The sequence below is a fragment of the Culex quinquefasciatus genome, chromosome 2, assembly GCF_015732765.1.
Source record: "Culex quinquefasciatus strain JHB chromosome 2, VPISU_Cqui_1.0_pri_paternal, whole genome shotgun sequence".
Classification (NCBI taxonomy): domain Eukaryota; kingdom Metazoa; phylum Arthropoda; class Insecta; order Diptera; family Culicidae; genus Culex; species Culex quinquefasciatus.
The window spans coordinates 145,659,384-145,679,743 of NC_051862.1; the positions used below are offsets into that span (position 1 = coordinate 145,659,384).

The 20,360-nt window shown below is 43.2% G+C and overlaps 1 protein-coding gene across 2 annotated transcripts in view; it reads right to left on the minus strand.

Annotated features, from left to right (window-relative positions):
• LOC6044595 (myosin-2 essential light chain) overlaps positions 1–20,360 on the minus strand; it is a 37,024-nt gene that overhangs the window by 2,952 nt on the left and 13,712 nt on the right. Inside the window, exon 1 of one of the 2 annotated variants that reach the window (XM_038252224.1) lies at positions 6,677–7,203. The exons of the other annotated variant lie outside the window; for it this stretch is intronic. Within the exon in view, the coding sequence (XP_038108152.1) occupies positions 6,677–6,725 (49 nt within the window). The 5' untranslated portion in view covers positions 6,726–7,203. Of the gene's footprint in view, positions 1–6,676; positions 7,204–20,360 lie in introns of those variants that run through there. 2 annotated transcript variants of the gene reach the window in all.

The window sequence follows — 20,360 nt, forward strand, 5'->3', positions numbered from 1 at the left end:
ATTTACTGAATATGATTTTTGCATCCATTAATCCCTCGGTCATTTTGGCTTGTTTTGGTTTTTTGACGTTTGTCTGCTTTTTAACTGGGCTACGGCCCAGTTATCGATCGCCCAGTTAAAAAGCAGCCCAGTTAAACAACGCCCAGTTACCGAACAACTACATATAACAAAAACTGTCAAGGAATTATTTAGATAAATTAAATTAAATAAATTTGAGAATTACAAATATGAAACTGTGTCCTTTTTACAGCTAACAAAATTCACAAAATGCTATCAGAGTGCTTATGACTTGCACGTTTAAAAGTATTCATAAAATAAACCGTGATTTGAATCAAATCATTATGGTCTTCATTTTTTTTTTTTGTAAAACGTTTAAAAGTTTACGAAATGGCAAGTTTTCTTTTACGAATGATATCGATTCACGAACAGAGTTTTTTTTTATTGAAAAGGCCCTATAACATGTGAAACACAACAGTTTATAGGACCTTTAAAAAAACTCTAGATTTGTTAATTCAAATGTTCAAAGGTTTTCGCAAGCTTTAGAAAGCCTTTGGACCTTTTAATGAATATATATATTTAGTAAGGAATGTCTAAAAGAACAATTCTAGAGTGTTTTTAAAAGGTCCTATTAACAAATAAAAGAAAAAAAAATAAAATAAATAATCAAGCTTGAATTGAGTAAAACCCGGAAAACTCTCCCTTATTAAATCAATCTCTCAGTTAAATTAAAATGTCTAATTAACAAAAGCTTGGACCTAATCAAAAAAGCAATACAATGTTCAAAAATTGTTAAAATTCCGTACAAATCCGTATTATGCGTGAAATTCCCTACAAAAATTCCGGCCTGTTAAAAATCCGCGAAGAGGGTCGAAAATCCGTATGGTAAGGAAAAAATCCGTACAGTTGGTAGCCTTAGGTTTTTTAAAGTAATCAAATCATTGATGGTAGACAGTTCTGCCATTTTCAATCGATCGGGCGTCAAAAGTTATCCATGTTTTTTTTTTTAATTTGTTCAAATGATTTTTTATCGAGAAAAATTCGGATCAAGAAGATTGATCTTTAGTTAGATCCAAAAGCAAATCCTATAACGTCATGATTCGAAGTCCCGTACGCTTCGAAACCCGGACACTTCATCTTGTTTTATCAATTATTTGGATATAAGTTCGCATTATAAATGTTAAAAATGGGTTATTTGATGAATTCTAACATCAACTTTCATGTAAAGTTTGTTTGAACGCTATAGTTAATGTAAAATAAAATAAAATTATAAGATTACCAAAAATGCGAAACATTTCACGTGAAATATTTCATAGGCGTCCGAAGCACCGGGTAGGCAACGCAGAAATTTATGTTTTTGATTTCCTTAAATTCAAGCAAATTTTTATATAAAATATCGATTGTTTTGATTGTTTTGGTGGTGGTGTGCGTGCGTACTAACGCGGTGTTGTGCTCCGGCCGGTCCGCCGAATTTACTCGCGAATCCGTGGTTATCCGGCTTACCGCGACGTGAAGTTCCCGTCAGCAGGTGTAAGAACCAGTAGTGAACCGGTGTGAATTAAAATCCGCGTCCAGCGATCGCAAAATCGCCAATATTTTGCGCAAAAATTGGTCGATCTTGCGGTTCAGATCTGGCCAAACAAACGAACAATAAAGTGCTCCCCGGCAACAAGAAGCTCGTCGTCGTCGTCGTCGTCTTCGGTCCTTCGCATCGCGGTAGTATTGTGTGATCGTACCGTCGTCGTCACAAACGGTCCGCGTGTGGTGTTGCTTGGAAGTGTGGAAGAGATTTCGAAGGCGCACAGTGGGTCGGAGTGAAATCGTAGTGCGACAAAATAAAATCAGCAAAAAGTTTTTTATTCTAAAAATTAAAAAGAAAAGTGGAAGCAAGTGAACGTTGCGTACGTGCACAAACCCCCCCCCCCCCTCCGCCGTTTTTGGGCGGCTGTACCCCAGGTTAGGGGCGGCCCAAAACAACTCGGGGTTTCGACTCCCTTCCCCCGAGAGCGGCTGTTCCCAGGATAGGGGCGGCTCTGAAGAGGTGAGCGACCCCCCCCCCCCCCTTCTCCGAGCGTCTGTTCCCCAGGTTAGGGGCGGCTCGAAGAAACTGGTGTCAGGCTCCATTGCCGAGGTAAGCGTCTGTTCTCCATGCTAGGGGCGGCTTACAGCGAATAGAGTTCTGACCCCCCCTCGAGCGTCTGTTCCCAGGTTAGGGGCGGCTCGAAACAGCGTCTGTTCCCCAGGTTAGGGGCGGCTGATTAAAAGTCCCAGTGCCAGGTGGGACTCTAAACAGTCCTGGTACGACGGCCCTCCGACGAGACAGGGGGTTGGTGATGGCTACACGCACCCGCCGTAAAACAGAAGTGCAGAGAGCTCCAGATGCGAGCCGATCCAATCGCCGACCCGATTTTCGGGGATCCAGGGATTGGAAACTCGGACGTGGAACTGCAGGTCTCTCAACTTCGATGGGAGCGACCGCATTCTTTCCAACGAATTGCGGGTCCGCGGCCTCGAAGTCGTGGCGCTGCAGGAGGTGTGCTGGACGGGGAAGGACCACCGAGAGTACGGGGGTTATACTATGTACTGGAGCGGCGGCGATACACACGAGCTGGGGACAGCTTTTATCGTGCTGGGCGAAATGGCGAAGCGCGTGATTGGGTGGTGGCCAGTCAACGACAGAATGTGCCGGTTGAGAATCAAGGGCCGATTCTTCAACCTGAGCATCATCAACGTGCACAGCCCGCACATGGAAGCGACGCCGATGACAAGGACGCTTTCTACGAGCTTCTTGACCGCGAGTACAGGAAGTGTCCAAAACACGACGTCAAGATTGTCATCGGCGACTTAAACGCTCAAGTCGGCCAGGAGGAGGAGTTTAGACCGGTTATTGGGAGGTTCAGCGCCCACCAGCAGACGAACGAGAACGGCCTACGACTCATCGATTTCGCTACCTCCCGAAACATGGCCATACGTAGTACCTTCTTCCAGCACACCTCCCTATACAAGTACACCTGGAGATCACCAAACGACACGGAGACGCAAATCGACCATGTTCTCATCGATGGTCGGCACTTCTCGACATAATCGACGTCAGAACCTACCGTGGCGCGGACATCGACTCGGACCACTACCTGGTGGTGGCAAAGCTGCGCCAACGCCTGTCTGAGGTCAACAAGATCCGGTACCGTCGCCCGCAGCGGTATAATCTGGAGCGGCTCAAGGATCCTGAGGTCGCTACCCAGTACGCGCGGGAACTCGAAGCTGCGTTGCCTGACGAGGGTGAGCTCGCCGAAGCCCCTCTGGAGGCCTGCTGGAGCCATATGGAAGCAGCCATCAACGCAGCGGCATCGAGCGCCATCGGGTACGTGGACCGAGTTCGACGGAACGGCTGGTTCGACGAGGAATGTCAGGCGATTTGGGACGAGAAGAAAGCAGCGCGGGACAAGTGGCTGCTGCGCAACACCCGTGGGAACAAGGAGTCGTACAAACAGTTGCGAAGACAGCAAACCCATCTCTTTCGGGACAAGAAGCGCCGCCTGGAAGAGTTGGAGTGCCAGGACATGGAACAGCTGTATCGCTCCAACGAAACGCGTAAGTTCTTCAAGAAACTTAGTCAATCCCGGAAAGGCTTCATGCCGCGGGCCGAAATGTGCCGGGATAAGGACGGAGGCATCTTGACGGACGAGCGCGAGGTGATCGAAAGGTGGAAGCAGCACTTCGACGAGCACCTGAACGGCCCAGAGGCGGAGTACCAGGGCGACGGGGAAACGACGTCAGCGGTATGGTGGACGGCGGGGACGAGCCAGCACCCACGATGAGGGAAGTTAAGGATGCCATCAAGAAGCTGAAGAACAACAAAGCAGCGGGTAAGGATGGTATCGGTGCTGAACTCATCAAGATGGGCCCGGACAAGTTGGCGGCCTGCCTACACCGGCTGATAGTCAATGTCTGGGACACAGAACAGCTACCGGAGGAGTGGAAAGAGGGAGTAATATGCCCGATTTACAAGAAGGGGGACAAGTTGGAATGTGAGAACTATCGAGCTATCACCATTCTCAACGCGGCCTACAAAGTGTTGTCTCAGATCATCTTCTGTCGTCTGTCGGAGCGAGCAAAGGATTTCGTTGGTACGTACCAAGCCGGTTTTGTGGAGGGGAAATCGACGACGGACCAAATCTTTTTGCTGCGCCAAATCCTCCAAAAATGTCGCGAGTACCAGATCCCGACGCACCACCTGTTCATCGATTTCAAAGCCGCGTACGACTCAGTCGATCGCGAAGAGCTATGGAAGATCATGTACGAGAACGGCTTTCCCGGGAAGCTGATCAGACTGACGAAATCGACGATGGACGGGGCACGGTGCAGCGTGAAGATTTCGGGAGCGATGTCCGACCCGATCGAATCGCGCAAGAGACTGCGACAAGGCGACGGTATCTCCGGCCTCTGTTTCAACATTGGGCTTGAAGGTGTTATGAGGCGGGCGGGCTTTAACATGCGGGGCACGATCATCAACCGGTCTAGCCAGTTCATCTGCTATGCCGACGACATGGACATTGTCGGCAGAACGTTCGAGGATGTGGCCAGGCGGTACACTGAATTGAAGCGGGAAGCGGATAAGGTTGGATTGAAGGTGAATGTTGCGAAGACGAAGTATCTGCTGGCAGGAGGAACCGAGTCCCTTAGGGCTCGCATAGGACCGAGCGTGACGATCGACGGCGACGAGTTCGAGGTCGTGGAGGAGTTTGTGTACCTCGGATCGTTGGTGACGTCGGACAACAACTGCAGCAGAGAAATTCGGAGGCGGATCATCACCGGTAGTCGTGCCTACTACGGACTCCACAAGACCTTACGGTCTGGTCACCTTTCTCGGCGTACAAAGTGTACCATGTACGAAACGCTGATAAGACCGGTCGTTCTCTACGGGCACGAGACGTGGACGATGCTCGAGGAGGACCTGCAAGCGCTTGAAGTTTTCGAACGGCGAGTGCTTAGGACGATCTTTGGCGGCGTGCGTGAGAACACTGTATGGAGGAGAAGGATGAACCACGAGCTGGCGCAACTCTACGGCAAGCCAAGTATTCGGAAGGTCGCCAAGGCAGGCCGAATCCGGTGGGCCGGACACGTCGCAAGAATGCCGGACGCGCTGGATGCGCGCCAACCGAACCAGACTATCAATCCGGTGAAGTTGGTGTTTAATTCGGAGCCGGTTGGAACGCGGCGGAGGGGGGCGCAACGTGCAAGGTGGTTGAACCAAGTGGAGGAAGATCTGGAAAGTGTGGGAGTTCCGCAGCGAAATTGGAGAGTAGCAGCCCAGGACCGAGTCCAGTGGCAGCGCATCTGGAGACAGCTCATGACCCGGAGGTTGTACGAGCAGTAAAAGTAAAAGTAAGTGTTTTGATGTTAACAGCGTATTTGAGACCTAAAGAATGCCATTCACTAACATTTCAGTCCAAATTTGTGCGATTCGTTAGCCAAATTGAGTGTCCAGAATTCGAAGCAAAAGTGTCCGGATTTCCGGGATTCGAAGCACAACAAGTCATTTCAAGACATTTCTTCATTTCCAACTTATTACATGATTTTTTGTCAGCTATAACGAAAATGATATGGTACTAAGTGTCCGGATTTCGAATCATGACGTTATCATTCTTCAGTAAGAAAGGTAAAAATGTTGAATTTTGGTCTACTACCGTAACTAGCAAGATGTCGACCGGTATTGCCCACGGATCATACCCGCATAGCTTCAGTCAGTATGGTAGACTGCTTTTTTACTGTTTATCTTGAAAAACTTGAAAAAATACTTTAAAGTACCAGTCGATCGTACATTATTCGAAAGATTACAAGAAAAGATTTCAAATGAAGACAAAAGCGAGTCATTGTGTTCAACTATCGATTTTCTATGATTATTTAAACATTGGGCGATCTCTGAGCTGTTTCTTACATGAGAGATAACTAGAACACTTTCTAATAATTTTTATGTTTTTGACCTTGGATTTTTTTTTGTTTTTAAGATTCTCGGTAATTGAAAAAAAAAAATTTGATACTAGAATAACTATTATCATCCTTATAGCATGTTTTGTCACTTTTAGTTATCCCAGTTTTCACCTCCAAGGTCTCGGATTACAACACAGCTAAAAAAGTAGTAATCCAGCTGCGTGTAAAAATGCTGGGTGTAAAATAAATATTGTATTATTTTATGCAATTTTATGTAATTTTACGCCCTGAAATATGTAGCCCATCAGTATGGGAAACCTACTTGACCGAAATGTCAAGCTCATATATGCGTTTATCCTTCCAACTTTTCATCGGTCTGATGGCCGAGGGGGCTAAGGCGCCAGTCCTGTTGGTGCTGGGTTTGAATCCCGTCGGTTGCAACTTTTTTTTATGTTTGCAAAAATTGTACATGCAGTGTGTAATATTAAGTGTTTATTTCGACGAAGGTGATGTGCATGCTTTTGCATTCGATTTTACCATCGGATTTTTTTGCTGTGAAACCAAGCATTGTAAAGTGTCTCGCAAATCGCGCCATAGATATGATATCGGGTGATTCATCCAACATTCGAGCGAACATGTGTGCACAGATGAAACGTGCGCCCTCGGGCCACAATTATAATTGCAGTCCTCTCAAGTCTGTCTCTTTAGTTAAAGTAGAACGACACTGCCAGTGTCCGATCGAGCCTACCTTCCACAGACGTGAAGTTATTCTTCTTTGGTGGATCGTACATGTACATGGTGTTAGTCTTCACTTGATCACTGAGTTTTTAACAAAATAATAACAAAACAGCACAAAACAAAAATCACTCAACACAGTTCTGAACAACAGCGTCAACGAATAACAAACAGCAGAGTGCACTTTCAAGCCAAGTATCTCCTCGAGTTTGTGGTAAGATAATCCACTGTATTCTTCGATTGATGTCAACCGTGAATTCAATATCCTATGGCAGAGTCTATATGGCGACGGATGGCACACTGAAGGACGTCACGGCGGCGCGGAGTTGCTTCCGAGATCCGCTAACGGTGTGTGCGCGCGCGCGTGAATTGAAGAAGGTGTTGAAGGTCGCGTGGCTTCCAAGCCCGGACGTGAGTTGGCCAAGGTCTCCCCGAGAAGGAGAGATTCGCGACTGCGTTTTTTTTCTTTCTTCTTAGTTTCGGCGCCGGGGGCACACGCGTGTGGCCACTTTCAACGTACGATCGGTACTGCGAGCTGGTTGGACTCTGACTGGCGACTCGGCGAGGCTTGGATCTTTGAAACAGCAGCAGGAACAGCATCTCAGCGCGAGTGCTCTCCATCATATCGCTGGGGTCTCTCTCTCTCTCTCGCTCTTTGAGTTTATGGTTGATGGGGCTCGAAGGGAAATAATTCCATTAAATTATATTCGGATGTTAATAGTGTGTTGCGATTTTTATTGTTGTTACAGCATTGTGTTATACTGCGTTACCGGTACGCGGTGGTGAATGTTGGGACTTCTGCGCTCAATGAAAGTTACAATGGAACATGTTTTTGCAGCCTTTTTGAGCTGATATTTTCTCATTCAACAACTGTAAAGGGGGCATTTACCGGACGCTAACTCTCCTTTTGAATAAAAAAAGATAAAAAAAAGTTCAAGATGGTATGTCAGAGACATAACCGAAAGACATAGGACCAAACAGTTTGAATGTGTTTTTGGATTGCTAGTGAAATCTGAATTAAGATTACTTTATTTTGTTTCATAGATTTGTCGGCAAAATTGTCATAAATGTTCTCCCAAGGTGAACCTTCTATGAGGGCACCGGCAACTCCATGAATTTTGATATCCATATTGCCACAACTCGTATGGTTCTGTTAAAGACCCTCCGGGCCCCGGGGAAACCTGCTTTGAGATCACCGGTCACTCAAGGTTGTGGCCACTACTGTCGGAATGTCAATTTTCATGTACAGTATCAAAAACCATGAATTTTGATACCAATATGCCACAACTCGTATGGTTCTGTAAAAAGGCCTCCGGGCCCCGGGGGAACCTGCTTTAAGGGCACCGGCCACTCCAGGTTGTGGCCACTACTGTCGAAATGGCCATTATGTTCAGTATCAAAAACCATGAATTTTGATACCCATATTGCCACAACTCGTATGTTTCTGTAAATGTCCCCCCAGGCCCCAGAGGAACCTTCTTTGAGGGCACCGGCCACTCCAGGTTGTGGCCACTACTGTCGAAATGGCCATTATTATGTTCAGTATCAAAAACCATGAATTTTGATACCCATATTGCCACAACTCGTATGTTTCTGTAAATGTCCCCCCAGGCCCCGGGGGAACCTTCTTTGAGGGCACCGGCCACTCCAGGTTGTGGCCACTACTGTCGAAATGGCCATTATTATGTTCAGTGTCAAAAACCATGAATTTTGATACCCATATTGCCACAACTCGTATGTTTCTGTAAATGTCCCCCAGGCCCGGGGAACCTCCTTTAGGGCACCGGCCACTCCAGGTTGTGGCCACTACTGTCGAAATGGCCATTATTATGTTCAGTATCAAAAACCATGAATTTTGATACCCATATTGCCACAACTCGTATGTTTCTGTAAATGTCCCCCCAGGCCCCGGGGGAACCTTCTTTGAGGGCACCGGCCACTCCAGGTTGTGGCCACTACTGTCGAAATGGCCATTATTATGTTCAGTATAAAAAACCATGAATTTTGATACCCATATTGCCACAACTCGTATGTTTCTGTAAATGTCCCCCCAAGCCCCGGGGGAACCTTCTTTGAGGGCACCGGCCACTCCAGGTTGTGGCCTCTACTGTCGAAATGGCCATTATCATGTTCAGTATCAAAAACCATGAATTTTGATACCCATATTGCCACAACTCGTATGTTTCTGTAAATGTCCCCCCAGGCCCCGGAGGAACCTTCTTTGAGGGCACCAGCCACTCCAGGTTGTGGCCACTACTGTCGAAATGGCCATTATTATGTTCAGTATAAAAAACCATGAATTTTGATACCCATATTGCCACAACTCGTATGTTTCTGTAAAGGTCCCCCCAGGCCCCGGGGGAACCTTCTTTGAGGGCACCGGCCACTCCAGGTTGTGGCCACTACTGTCGAAATGGCCATTATTATGTTCAGTATCAAAACCATTAATTTTGATACCCATATTGCCACAACTCGTATGTTTCTGTAAATGTCCCCCCAGGCCCCGGGGGAACCTTCTTTGAGGGCACCGGCCACTCCAGGTTGTGGCCACTACTGTCGAAATGGCTATTATTATGTTCAGTATAAAAACCATGAATTTTGATACCCATATTGCCACAACTCGTATGTTTCTGTAAATGTCCCCCAGGCCCCGGGGAACCTCCTTTAGGGCACCGGCCACTCCAGGTTGTGGCCACTACTGTCGAAATGGCCATTATTATGTTCAGTATCAAAACCATGAATTTTGATACCCATATTGCCACAACTCGTATGTTTCTGTAAATGTCCCCCAGGCCCCGGAGGAACCTTCTTTGAGGGCACCAGCCACTCCAGGTTGTGGCCACTACTGTCGAAATGGCCATTATTATGTTCAGTATAAAAAACCATGAATTTTGATACCCATATTGCCACAACTCGTATGTTTCTGTAAAGGTCCCCCAGGCCCCGGGGAACCTTCTTTGAGGGCACCGGCCACTCCAGGTTGTGGCCACTACTGTCGAAATGGCCATTATTATGTTCAGTATCAAAACCATTAATTTTGATACCCATATTGCCACAACTCGTATGTTTCTGTAAATGTCCCCCAGGCCCCGGGGGAACCTTCTTTGAGGGCACCGGCCACTCCAGGTTGTGGCCACTACTGTCGAAATGGCTATTATTATGTTCAGTATAAAAAACCATGAATTTTGATACCCATATTGCCACAACTCGTATGTTTCTGTAAATGTCCCCCCAGGCCCCGGAGGAACCTTCTTTGAGGGCACCAGCCACTCCAGGTTGTGGCCACTACTGTCGAAATGGCCATTATTATGTTCAGTATAAAAAACCATGAATTTTGATACCCATATTGCCACAACTCGTATGTTTCTGTAAAGGTCCCCCCAGGCCCCGGGGGAACCTTCTTTGAGGGCACCGGCCACTCCAGGTTGTGGCCACTACTGTCGAAATGGCCATTATTATGTTCAGTATCAAAAACCATTAATTTTGATACCCATATTGCCACAACTCGTATGTTTCTGTAAATGTCCCCCCAGGCCCCGGGGGAACCTTCTTTGAGGGCACCGGCCACTCCAGGTTGTGGCCACTACTGTCGAAATGGCTATTATTATGTTCAGTATAAAAACCATGAATTTTGATACCCATATTGCCACAACTCGTATGTTTCTGTAAATGTCCCCAGGCCCCGGGGGAACCTCCTTTAGGGCACCGGCCACCCAGGTTGTGGCCACTACTGTCGAAATGGCCATTATTATGTTCAGTATCAAAACCATGAATTTTGATACCCATATTGCCACAACTCGTATGTTTCTGTAAATGTCCCCCCAGGCCCCGGAGGAACCTTCTTTGAGGGCACCAGCCACTCCAGGTTGTGGCCACTACTGTCGAAATGGCCATTATTATGTTCAGTATAAAAACCATGAATTTTGATACCCATATTGCCACAACTCGTATGTTTCTGTAAAGGTCCCCCCAGGCCCCGGGGGAACCTTCTTTGAGGGCACCGGCCACTCCAGGTTGTGGCCACTACTGTCGAAATGGCCATTATTATGTTCAGTATCAAAAACCATTAATTTTGATACCCATATTGCCACAACTCGTATGTAAAGGTCCCCCAGGCCCCGGGGAACCTTCTTTGAGGGCACCGGCCACTCCAGGTTGTGGCCACTACTGTCGAAATGGCCATTATTATGTTCAGTATCAAAAACCATGAATTTTGATACCCATATTGCCACAACTCGTATGTTTCTGTAAATGTCCCCCCAGGCCCCGGAGGAACCTTCTTTGAGGGCACCAGCCACTCCAGGTTGTGGCCACTACTGTCGAAATGGCCATTATTATGTTCAGTATAAAAAACCATGAATTTTGATACCCATATTGCCACAACTCGTATGTTTCTGTAAAGGTCCCCCCAGGCCCCGGGGGAACCTTCTTTGAGGGCACCGGCCACTCCAGGTTGTGGCCACTACTGTCGAAATGGCCATTATTATGTTCAGTATCAAAAACCATTAATTTTGATACCCATATTGCCACAACTCGTATGTTTCTGTAAATGTCCCCCCAGGCCCCGGGGGAACCTTCTTTGAGGGCACCGGCCACTCCAGGTTGTGGCCACTACTGTCGAAATGGCTATTATTATGTTCAGTATAAAAAACCATGAATTTTGATACCCATATTGCCACAACTCGTATGTTTCTGTAAATGTCCCCCCAGGCCCCGGAGGAACCTTCTTTGAGGGCACCAGCCACTCCAGGTTGTGGCCACTACTGTCGAAATGGCCATTATTATGTTCAGTATAAAAAACCATGAATTTTGATACCCATATTGCCACAACTCGTATGTTTCTGTAAAGGTCCCCCCAGGCCCCGGGGAACCTTCTTTGAGGGCACCGGCCACTCCAGGTTGTGGCCACTACTGTCGAAATGGCCATTATTATGTTCAGTATCAAAAACCATTAATTTTGATACCCATATTGCCACAACTCGTATGTTTCTGTAAATGTCCCCCCAGGCCCCGGGGGAACCTTCTTTGAGGGCACCGGCCACTCCAGGTTGTGGCCACTACTGTCGAAATGGCTATTATTATGTTCAGTATAAAAAACCATGAATTTTGATACCCATATTGCCACAACTCGTATGTTTCTGTAAATGTCCCCCAGGCCCCGGGGGAACCTCCTTTTAGGGCACCGGCCACTCCAGGTTGTGGCCACTACTGTCGAAATGGCCATTATTATGTTCAGTATCAAAAACCATGAATTTTGATACCCATATTGCCACAACTCGTATGTTTCTGTAAATGTCCCCCCAGGCCCCGGAGGAACCTTCTTTGAGGGCACCAGCCACTCCAGGTTGTGGCCACTACTGTCGAAATGGCCATTATTATGTTCAGTATAAAACCATGAATTTTGATACCCATATTGCCACAACTCGTATGTTTCTGTAAAGGTCCCCCAGGCCCCGGGGAACCTTCTTGAGGGCACCGGCCACTCCAGGTTGTGGCCACTACTGTCGAAATGGCCATTATTATGTTCAGTATCAAAAACCATTAATTTTGATACCCATATTGCCACAACTCGTATGTTTCTGTAAATGTCCCCCCAGGCCCCGGGGGAACCTTCTTTGAGGGCACCGGCCACTCCAGGTTGTGGCCACTACTGTCGAATTGGCCATTTTTCATGAGAACCGCCGCATCATAGCGACTTCCACGCCGTCCGCTTCGCTCGAATTTCCTCCTTCTGCTACCGGTGGTTCTTCCTTCTGGTTGCTGGTCCTCTTCTTCTATTGGCCGCTGCTGCTGCTGCTCCGCGCCGGCCCGACGTGCACAGTTCGAGTGCTCGTTCCAAAGTGACTTGCTTTTGCGAAATATTCTGCTTAAATAGCGGCACAGCCGGAGAACGGCACAAAAGGGGCGCGGTCTCGAATGCATACGCTCGCTCTGATTGGTCATCTGTCCGATTTGTACTGAAAAATTACTCATTTTGATTGCATGTTTTAAGTGCTTTAACTATGTTTAGTCAGACTATCTATGTAGTTAAACAATAGCTGAAATCTTCCTCTTTCGATTGGTGGTCCAACCATCTGGATTGATTCACAGGGAATAAAGATATAAGCGTTCAAAATGTCCCCTTTTTTAACGCATAAAAGTGACGCTTTGGATCGAATTTCTGAACTGGCCCCCCAATATAGTAAGTAAAGACATAGTCCTATGTCAAAAATTAAATAACAATCCATAGTCTCAACATTTGAATGCAAAAAGTGTTTCAAAATGCAGTTTGAGCGAAAAAACTTTATTTTCTCCTGATCTCTAGAAAGTACTGGATGTTGTAGGCTTTTCTGAAAGATCACACGATTTTGAACCAAACTGCATCAATAACTCAAAAACGATGAAAATGCATATGGGACATTTATGCGGTCAGGGCCAGTTCAGTTGTTTTGCAATCATTAGTTTTAAAAAAATGTAAGATTTGACGAAAACAATTTCATTTTCAAAAACTACCCTCCAAATCTCGAATTTGATGATAAAAATAAGAAAATTTGATAAAAATAAGAAACATTTTTTTTTGGTCTTGATTCGATTATTCGAAGTTTCATGCAAATCTTCGGATAATCGAGTTTGGACTGCATTATTAAAAAAAAATTATTTTATGTTTCCGATTCAATGGTGGTTTGCTATTTTTAGCATTGAACAGTGCATTCAGCATTAAAAGTTTTGTACACAAATTAATTACATCTCTGAGTTACAATTGTGATTTTCAAAGCTAAATTAGACGAAAAATAATTAAGTCTTCACCCGAGAAAATTAAGTATCTATACATTTTTACTTATTGTGCAGCCATTCCCCACAAAAACAGCACAATTTGAAAAAAAGTTCTCCGATCGGGCTTTTTGCCCTTTCGCTATTAGCTATTTTTGTCGCGATTTTGTAAATTACATAGGGGAAATATACCCTTTCTAATCAAACACCTATCTTCGTCATATGGAGAGTTTGATGCTCGATTTAAGCTCCAAAAATACTATTTAGGCTATAAACTTACCAGCAATAGCACCGTCTCGAGTAAGCACGCAAATTTATGCCATTTACTGGCCAAAAAGATCAAATTTAATGCACTTTTGATCATCATTTCTATTTTGCGAGACCATTTCTCATCATTTTGGTGGCACACACATCCACACGCAAGAAGAGAGGTTAACTGCTTAACGAAAGTCGCCATCAATATCTTTTCACTTGCGCTAACGATTTCAAAGCGCTTAAGATATAAAATTGCTTCCAACTACCGGCAACATGTTCTTTTGCACATTAGTTAGTCATTCTCTTGAAAATAATCCCGAAAAATGTAAATAATTAGCTAGCACCATCAAAAAAACAAACGCGCCAAGTCTTTTGACGTTTCAATTTTGACTACCCATTCCAATCGAAGGCTGAAGAAAACCGAGCGAGAAGCGAAGGCAAATATAGAATAAAGGGTGGCCACCAACACCACAACGGTGCCTGTTGGAGTGAGCCAGATATGCCAGGAAATTTTCTCTATAAAAGCTACTTTGCGTGAGTGTTCGCTTCAAATTTCATCAAGTTTGGCAGCACTATGCAGACCCGAAAGAGCGCTGGAAGCAAAAAAGAACTAAGCTGAAAATAGAAAAATGGGCGTGGCCCAATGCACTCGACTGATTAGAATGCATTTTTGAAATATTTTTTTAAATGCTTGTAAAAGGAATAGGGGAAATCTACCCATTTTAATCCTAATAAGCGGTCGTGTTTGAATGATGCTGGATAATCTAGAGTCTCCCTTGAATTTTGCTAAAACCAAGTACACCAACGAGTATAGCAAGTTTTTGTGAACATTTCTGTTTATTTTCACTTTCACTAAAAGTTATTCTATTTCTTTACCAAGCATTTAACAAAAAAAAAATCCCAAGGGTACTCTAATCGAGGCGAATGCACGCCCATTTTTCTAATATCGGCTTAGTTCTTTTTTCTTCCAACACTCTGTCGAGTGTTGCCATTTGCGCTGACAGTTCAAACGAACACTCACGAAAAGTGGCATTTATAGGAAAAATTTCCTGGCATCGCTGGCTGTGCTGCTGGTGGTGTTGACGGCCAGCCTTTGTTCTTTTTTGCCTTCGTCTCTCGCTCGGTTTTCTTCAGCCTTCGATTGGAATGCAAAGTGAAAATTGAAACGTCAAACGACTTGGCGCGTTTGTTTTTTTTATGGCGCTTGCTAATTTATTACATTTTTCGGGATTATTCTTCAAGTGAGTGCCTTACTAATGATCAAAAGAACATGTTGCCGGTAGTTGGAAGCAATTTCATATCTTAAGCGCCTTGAAAAAGTAAGCGAAAGTGAAAAGTTAATTTTGGCGATATTCATTAAGCGTTTGAGGGATTCTCGTGTGTGTCACTGTATGTGCCAACAAAATGATGAGAAGTGGTCTCGCAAAATACAAATTATGATCAAAAGTGCATTAAATGTGATCTTTTTGGCCAGTAAGTGGCATACATTTACGTGCTTACTCGAGGCGGTGCTGTTGCTGGTAAGTTTATAGCCCAAATAGTATTTTTGGAGCTTTAATCGAGCATCAAACTCTCCATATGACGAAGATAGGTGTTTGATTGGAAAGGGTAGATTTCCCCTAGCATAACTTTTAATAAAAGTGAAAATAAACAGAAATGTTTACAAAAAGTTGCTCTACTCGTTGGTGTACTTGGTGTTGGTGCAAATACCACATTTTCAAAAAATCATAGTTCCGCGCCATTTTAAATCGATTTTAGATGTCTTCGACGAAAATGAAAAAGGATTAGATATCCTTTTAAAAAAAATAATTTAAGGTTTCAAAAATCTAGTCTAATATCTGAAAAGGTTGCATGAAAACTTGCGGAAATGCGGTTTTGAAGGTCCAAAGAGCCTATTTCTGGAGCAATATTTGAAAGGGGCGGTACAACATTGCTCTTACGGCCTTTCGTCCCATTTAAACGCGTGTAATGAAAGGCCGTAAGAGCAATGTCGTACCGCCCCTTTCAAATGTTGCTCCAGATTTCTGAAAATATTTTTTTCGGATTCCTCGGACAATTTTACGTTACGTATGTAAAAATTAGAGAAATTTTTAGCCCGATCGGAGAATTTTTCTTTCGAATCATACTGTTTTTGTGGAGATTGCTGTATGAAAATGATTTTTGATATATTTTTTTGAAAAGCATTTGCAAAAAAATCTATAACATGTCAGAATTTTTTATTCTTATTTTGGTGTGTGTGTGTGGCACCACCCATTTTTTTGGAATAAAATCTTTTTGGGATCGTGCATAAACCACGTGGCCATCAAATTTGAAATTTTCTTTGTGGCAAATATCAACAGAATAATTTCTGGAAAGGTTTTTCTTTCTATATATTTTTTGTCGCGTTTTGTAAATAGTTAATTATTTTGAAATAAATTCAAAAATCAATAATAACCAGACTTAAATATACAATTGGGTATGCTGCTCTGAATGAGCTGGTATGACCCAAATGTCTTCTTTCCGATTTTCCAAAACGCCACGTCAGAGAGGATCATATTTTGTAAGAAAATAGTGTTAAAATTTTCATATTTTTTTAATGATCAGCTATAAAAAAGACAAGACGTTGAATTTGGCAAAAAAGCTTATTTTTGTACAATATTATTAAGAAATGAAATTTGTTTTATCACACCTTGAACATTGTCATAATTTTTTAAATTTAAAACTCACAAAGTTTTATATTTAAAGCTCATAAAATTTAATGTACCAGCATTCCTCCCATGACGGTATTTGACGCCACGAGATTCTCACTCTCGCGCGGAAAGCAACTTCATCTCGACGTAACACTCATGGGAACAAAATAAGGCATCTAGAGGTAACTGCTGCAGCTCGTTTCGCAGGAAGGCAGGTTGCAAAACTGGCCCGCATGATATTATTCATGCCACAGTCAGAGTCGGTGTATAAAATACTACCGAAAGCCCCCAACAACAACAGCAGCACTATGCCCAAGTTTGGCCAAGTGCTGCCAAGGGACGGCGGGGGTTGGTTGTTGTGTTTGGTAGAAAGATCAAGATCACGTTTTTGGGGGGTACTTTTCGGACGCGTACGCGAAATCGCCGCCCGCAAAAGGTGTACCTTTAGGCCCAGGGGCATCAACCAGCAAGCCAGAAGCAGCAGCAGCAGCAACAGGCCAGATGGGAATGGACAAAAAAGGCACTAAAGTACTATGTTGCGAATGAGCTTTGGGGGATGTTGGGGTTTGGTAGAAGAATGTTTAAGGAGAGCAACTCTCTACAAAATCGGCCGATTTCGACCATTTTTATTTTTTGTATTTTTTGATTTGACTAAAACTTTGTGAGGGCCTTCCCTATGACCAAATAAGCTATTTTGCGTCATTGGTTCACCCATACAAGTCTCCATACAATTTTGGCTGCTGTCCATACAAAAATGGTATGTAAATATTCCAACAGCTGTAACTTTTGAGTGAATTTTCTGATCAATTTGGTGTCTTCGGCAAAGTTGTAGGTATTGTTGAGGACTTTTGAGAAAAAATAGGTACATGGAAAAAAATGTAGATTTTTTAATCAACTTTTTTTCACTAAAACTCAATTTCCAAAAAAAAAAAAATTTTGATTTTCGAGATTTTTTGATATGTTTTAGGCGACAAAAATCCGCGACTTTTGAGCCATAGAGAAACATGGTCAAAAAATCTGCCGCCGAGTTATGAATTTTTGAAAAAAACAGTGATTTTTGAAAAAAAATCGAAGTTTCATGCAAAAACAAGTTTGACATTATTTTTTTTTGATGCAAAATTGAATTTGCAATCGAAAAGTACTTCACAGATTTTTTGATAAAGGGCTCCGGTTTTCAAGATATAGCCACCGAAAGTTTGATTTTAGCGAAATATCTGCAGTTTTTCAATTTTTAAAAATAGTGACCATGAGTGACCGCTTCTAAGTTTTTTTTAAGGTTCAGAAAATTTGCTATAAAATTGTCTAAGAGACATTGAAGATTGGACCTCGGGTTGCTGAGATAGAGCCGCTTTAAGAAAAAGAAACACGAAAATTTAAGTTTTCTTAATCTCACCAAAATAACCCACCATTTTCTAATGACGATATCTCAGCAACTAATGGTCCGATTATCAATGTTAAAACATGAAACATTCGTGAAATTTTCCGATCTTTTCGAAAAAAATATTTTTAAATCAAGACTAACATTTTAAAAGGGCCAAACATTGAATATAACGCTTATTTAAAATGCTTGTCTTGATTTAAAAAATTTCAAAATATTTTTTTCGAAAAGATCGGAAAATTTCACGAATGTTTCATGTTTTAACATTGATAATCGGCCCATTACTTGCTGAGATATGGTCATTAAAAATGGTGGATTGTTTTGGTGAGATTAAGAAAACTTCAATTTTCGTGTTTCTTTTTCTTAAAGCGGCTCTATCTCAGCAATCCGAGGTCCAATCTTCAATGTCTCTTAGACAATTTTATAGCAAATTTTCTGAACTTTAAAAAAAAAATTGGAAATGGTCACTCATGATCACTATTTTTAAAAATTGAAAAACTGCAATTATTTCGCTAAAATCAAACTTTCGGTGGCTATATCTTGAAAACAAATCCATTTATCAAAAAATCTGTGAAGTACTTTTCGATTGCAAATTCAATTTTGCATTAAAAAATATGTCAAACTTGTTTTTGCATGAAACTTTGATTTTTTTTTTCCAAAAATCACTATTTTTCAAAAATTCATAACTCGGCGGCAGATTTTTTGACCATGTTTCTCTATGGCTCAAAAGTTGCGGATTTTTGTCCCCTAAAACATATAAAAAAATCTTGAAAATAAAAAAATACGTATTTTGGGAAATTGAGTTTGAATGAAAAAAAAATGAATTAAAATATCTACAATTTTTTTTTTCATGTACCTATTTTTTCTCAAAAGTCCTCAACAACTTTGCCGAAGACACCAAATTGATCAGAAAATTCACTCAAAAGTTACAGAATTGCTTAGGTATCAATATAAGTTGATTGTGGTCAAATTCGGTAAATGTCCAGGGCTTTAAACAGGATCTGTCACCGACAGAGATTGCCTGATATTTGACAGAGCTTGAGAGTCAGCTATCATCATCGACCCGATCGTTGGATATTCACTAACATGATCATGATCGTCATTTGGATGCGACCGTCAGATGACACACACGAAGTAGGCACGAGAGAATGCCGAGCGCAACACTCAAACGGCCGGGCGACACGATGGCACATGCTTTCTCTTTCTCTCTTTTGGTATCTCTTTCTTGTTTGAGTGTTGACAGCAATCGTTTAAATGCAGTCATGGTGAAGGTGATCTGAATTTCGGTAGAATTCAATCGAAGAAACTCTAGACGAATGAGAGTGGTGGTGAGTGTCAAATGACTGAGTCAGTGAGTGAGTTTGCGTTGCGCTCTTTCGATGGCAAAACAAAAATCATCAAAGTTAGTTTTTGAATCGTTGTTTTATATCTATAGAATTTTCTTTAGTACTAATTAATTCTAGATGAAATATCAATAACTCTCAGCGTATTTCCCTAGTCTCCCCTAGCGGACCGCTTCCAAAAGGGAGGACAACAACAACACACCGAGCAAAAAACTGATCTGACCAAAAGTGGAAATGCTGCTGACATAACGAGAATATTATAAATATTGCATATGTGCGCGCAGAGAGCGCCAAAAGGGACAACAACGAAGCAGTGGAAAGAGAAGAGACATCGACGACAATGAGTGAGTTAACAAAAAATACTAACAAAAGTCCTTACTGACTCGGCACTGCTGTTGTTGGCAGGCCGGCAGCTTCCAATAATGATGATAGTAATCAATGAGCGGCCGCTTTTCGCGTCTCTGGAAAACAACAACATGGACAATTGAAAGAGAAAGGGAGACGGAGAGAAATTTTGACCGAAAAAAATTCGAGGGAAAATGCTGCTATGGTGATGCTGGAGGTTACAACCTGTTCCTTGAGGAGACAAATTGGGGTCATTTGCTAATTTGAATGACGGCGATAAGTGCACCGAACAAATTTCACGATATCTCAAGCAGTGTTGCTAATAAAACATTTTTACGAAAATTTTCAAAAAGTTTCAAAAATGTCAATTTGGGACATGTCGCAAGAAAAGGACAGAAAACCACTCTTCTCGAACATGCTTGCATGTCCGAGAACGGTTCATGTTTTTGGGGCTAATTGTATATTTACGACTTTAAAAATATGCCTCTGAGGGACACACGACGGCACAATATTCGGCCAATAACGGCCATCAACAGTCCCAGAAAGGGCACATCACCAGACGACTCGATGACAATCGAGCGAAAAAAAAGAGGCTGCAACTGCAAAGTACTTCGTCCGAGGAGATGTTCGTTCGTCCACCAGACCAGCTGCCAACTGTTTGCGCGGTTTTGCCAGTTCAGTTACGGTGACAATATCTCAATACTTTTCCCGGCCAAATTGCTGCCCCAAGAAAGATGGACGATTATTCAATTTTTCGCCATAAATGGCGATGCACTTTTACAGTCACATCCGAGGTCTCGCCGAGTCGGCTTGAGCGTTGCAGGTTTATTTGGTAATTGCAACTTGGTTTTTTGTTGTTGTTGACTGAAATTGTTCGTTTTTTTTGTGATTGGCCACACCCTTTTATATTTATTGGCGTCCGAACGCTGGGAGTACAATTTTTGCGAGTTTTCGTAT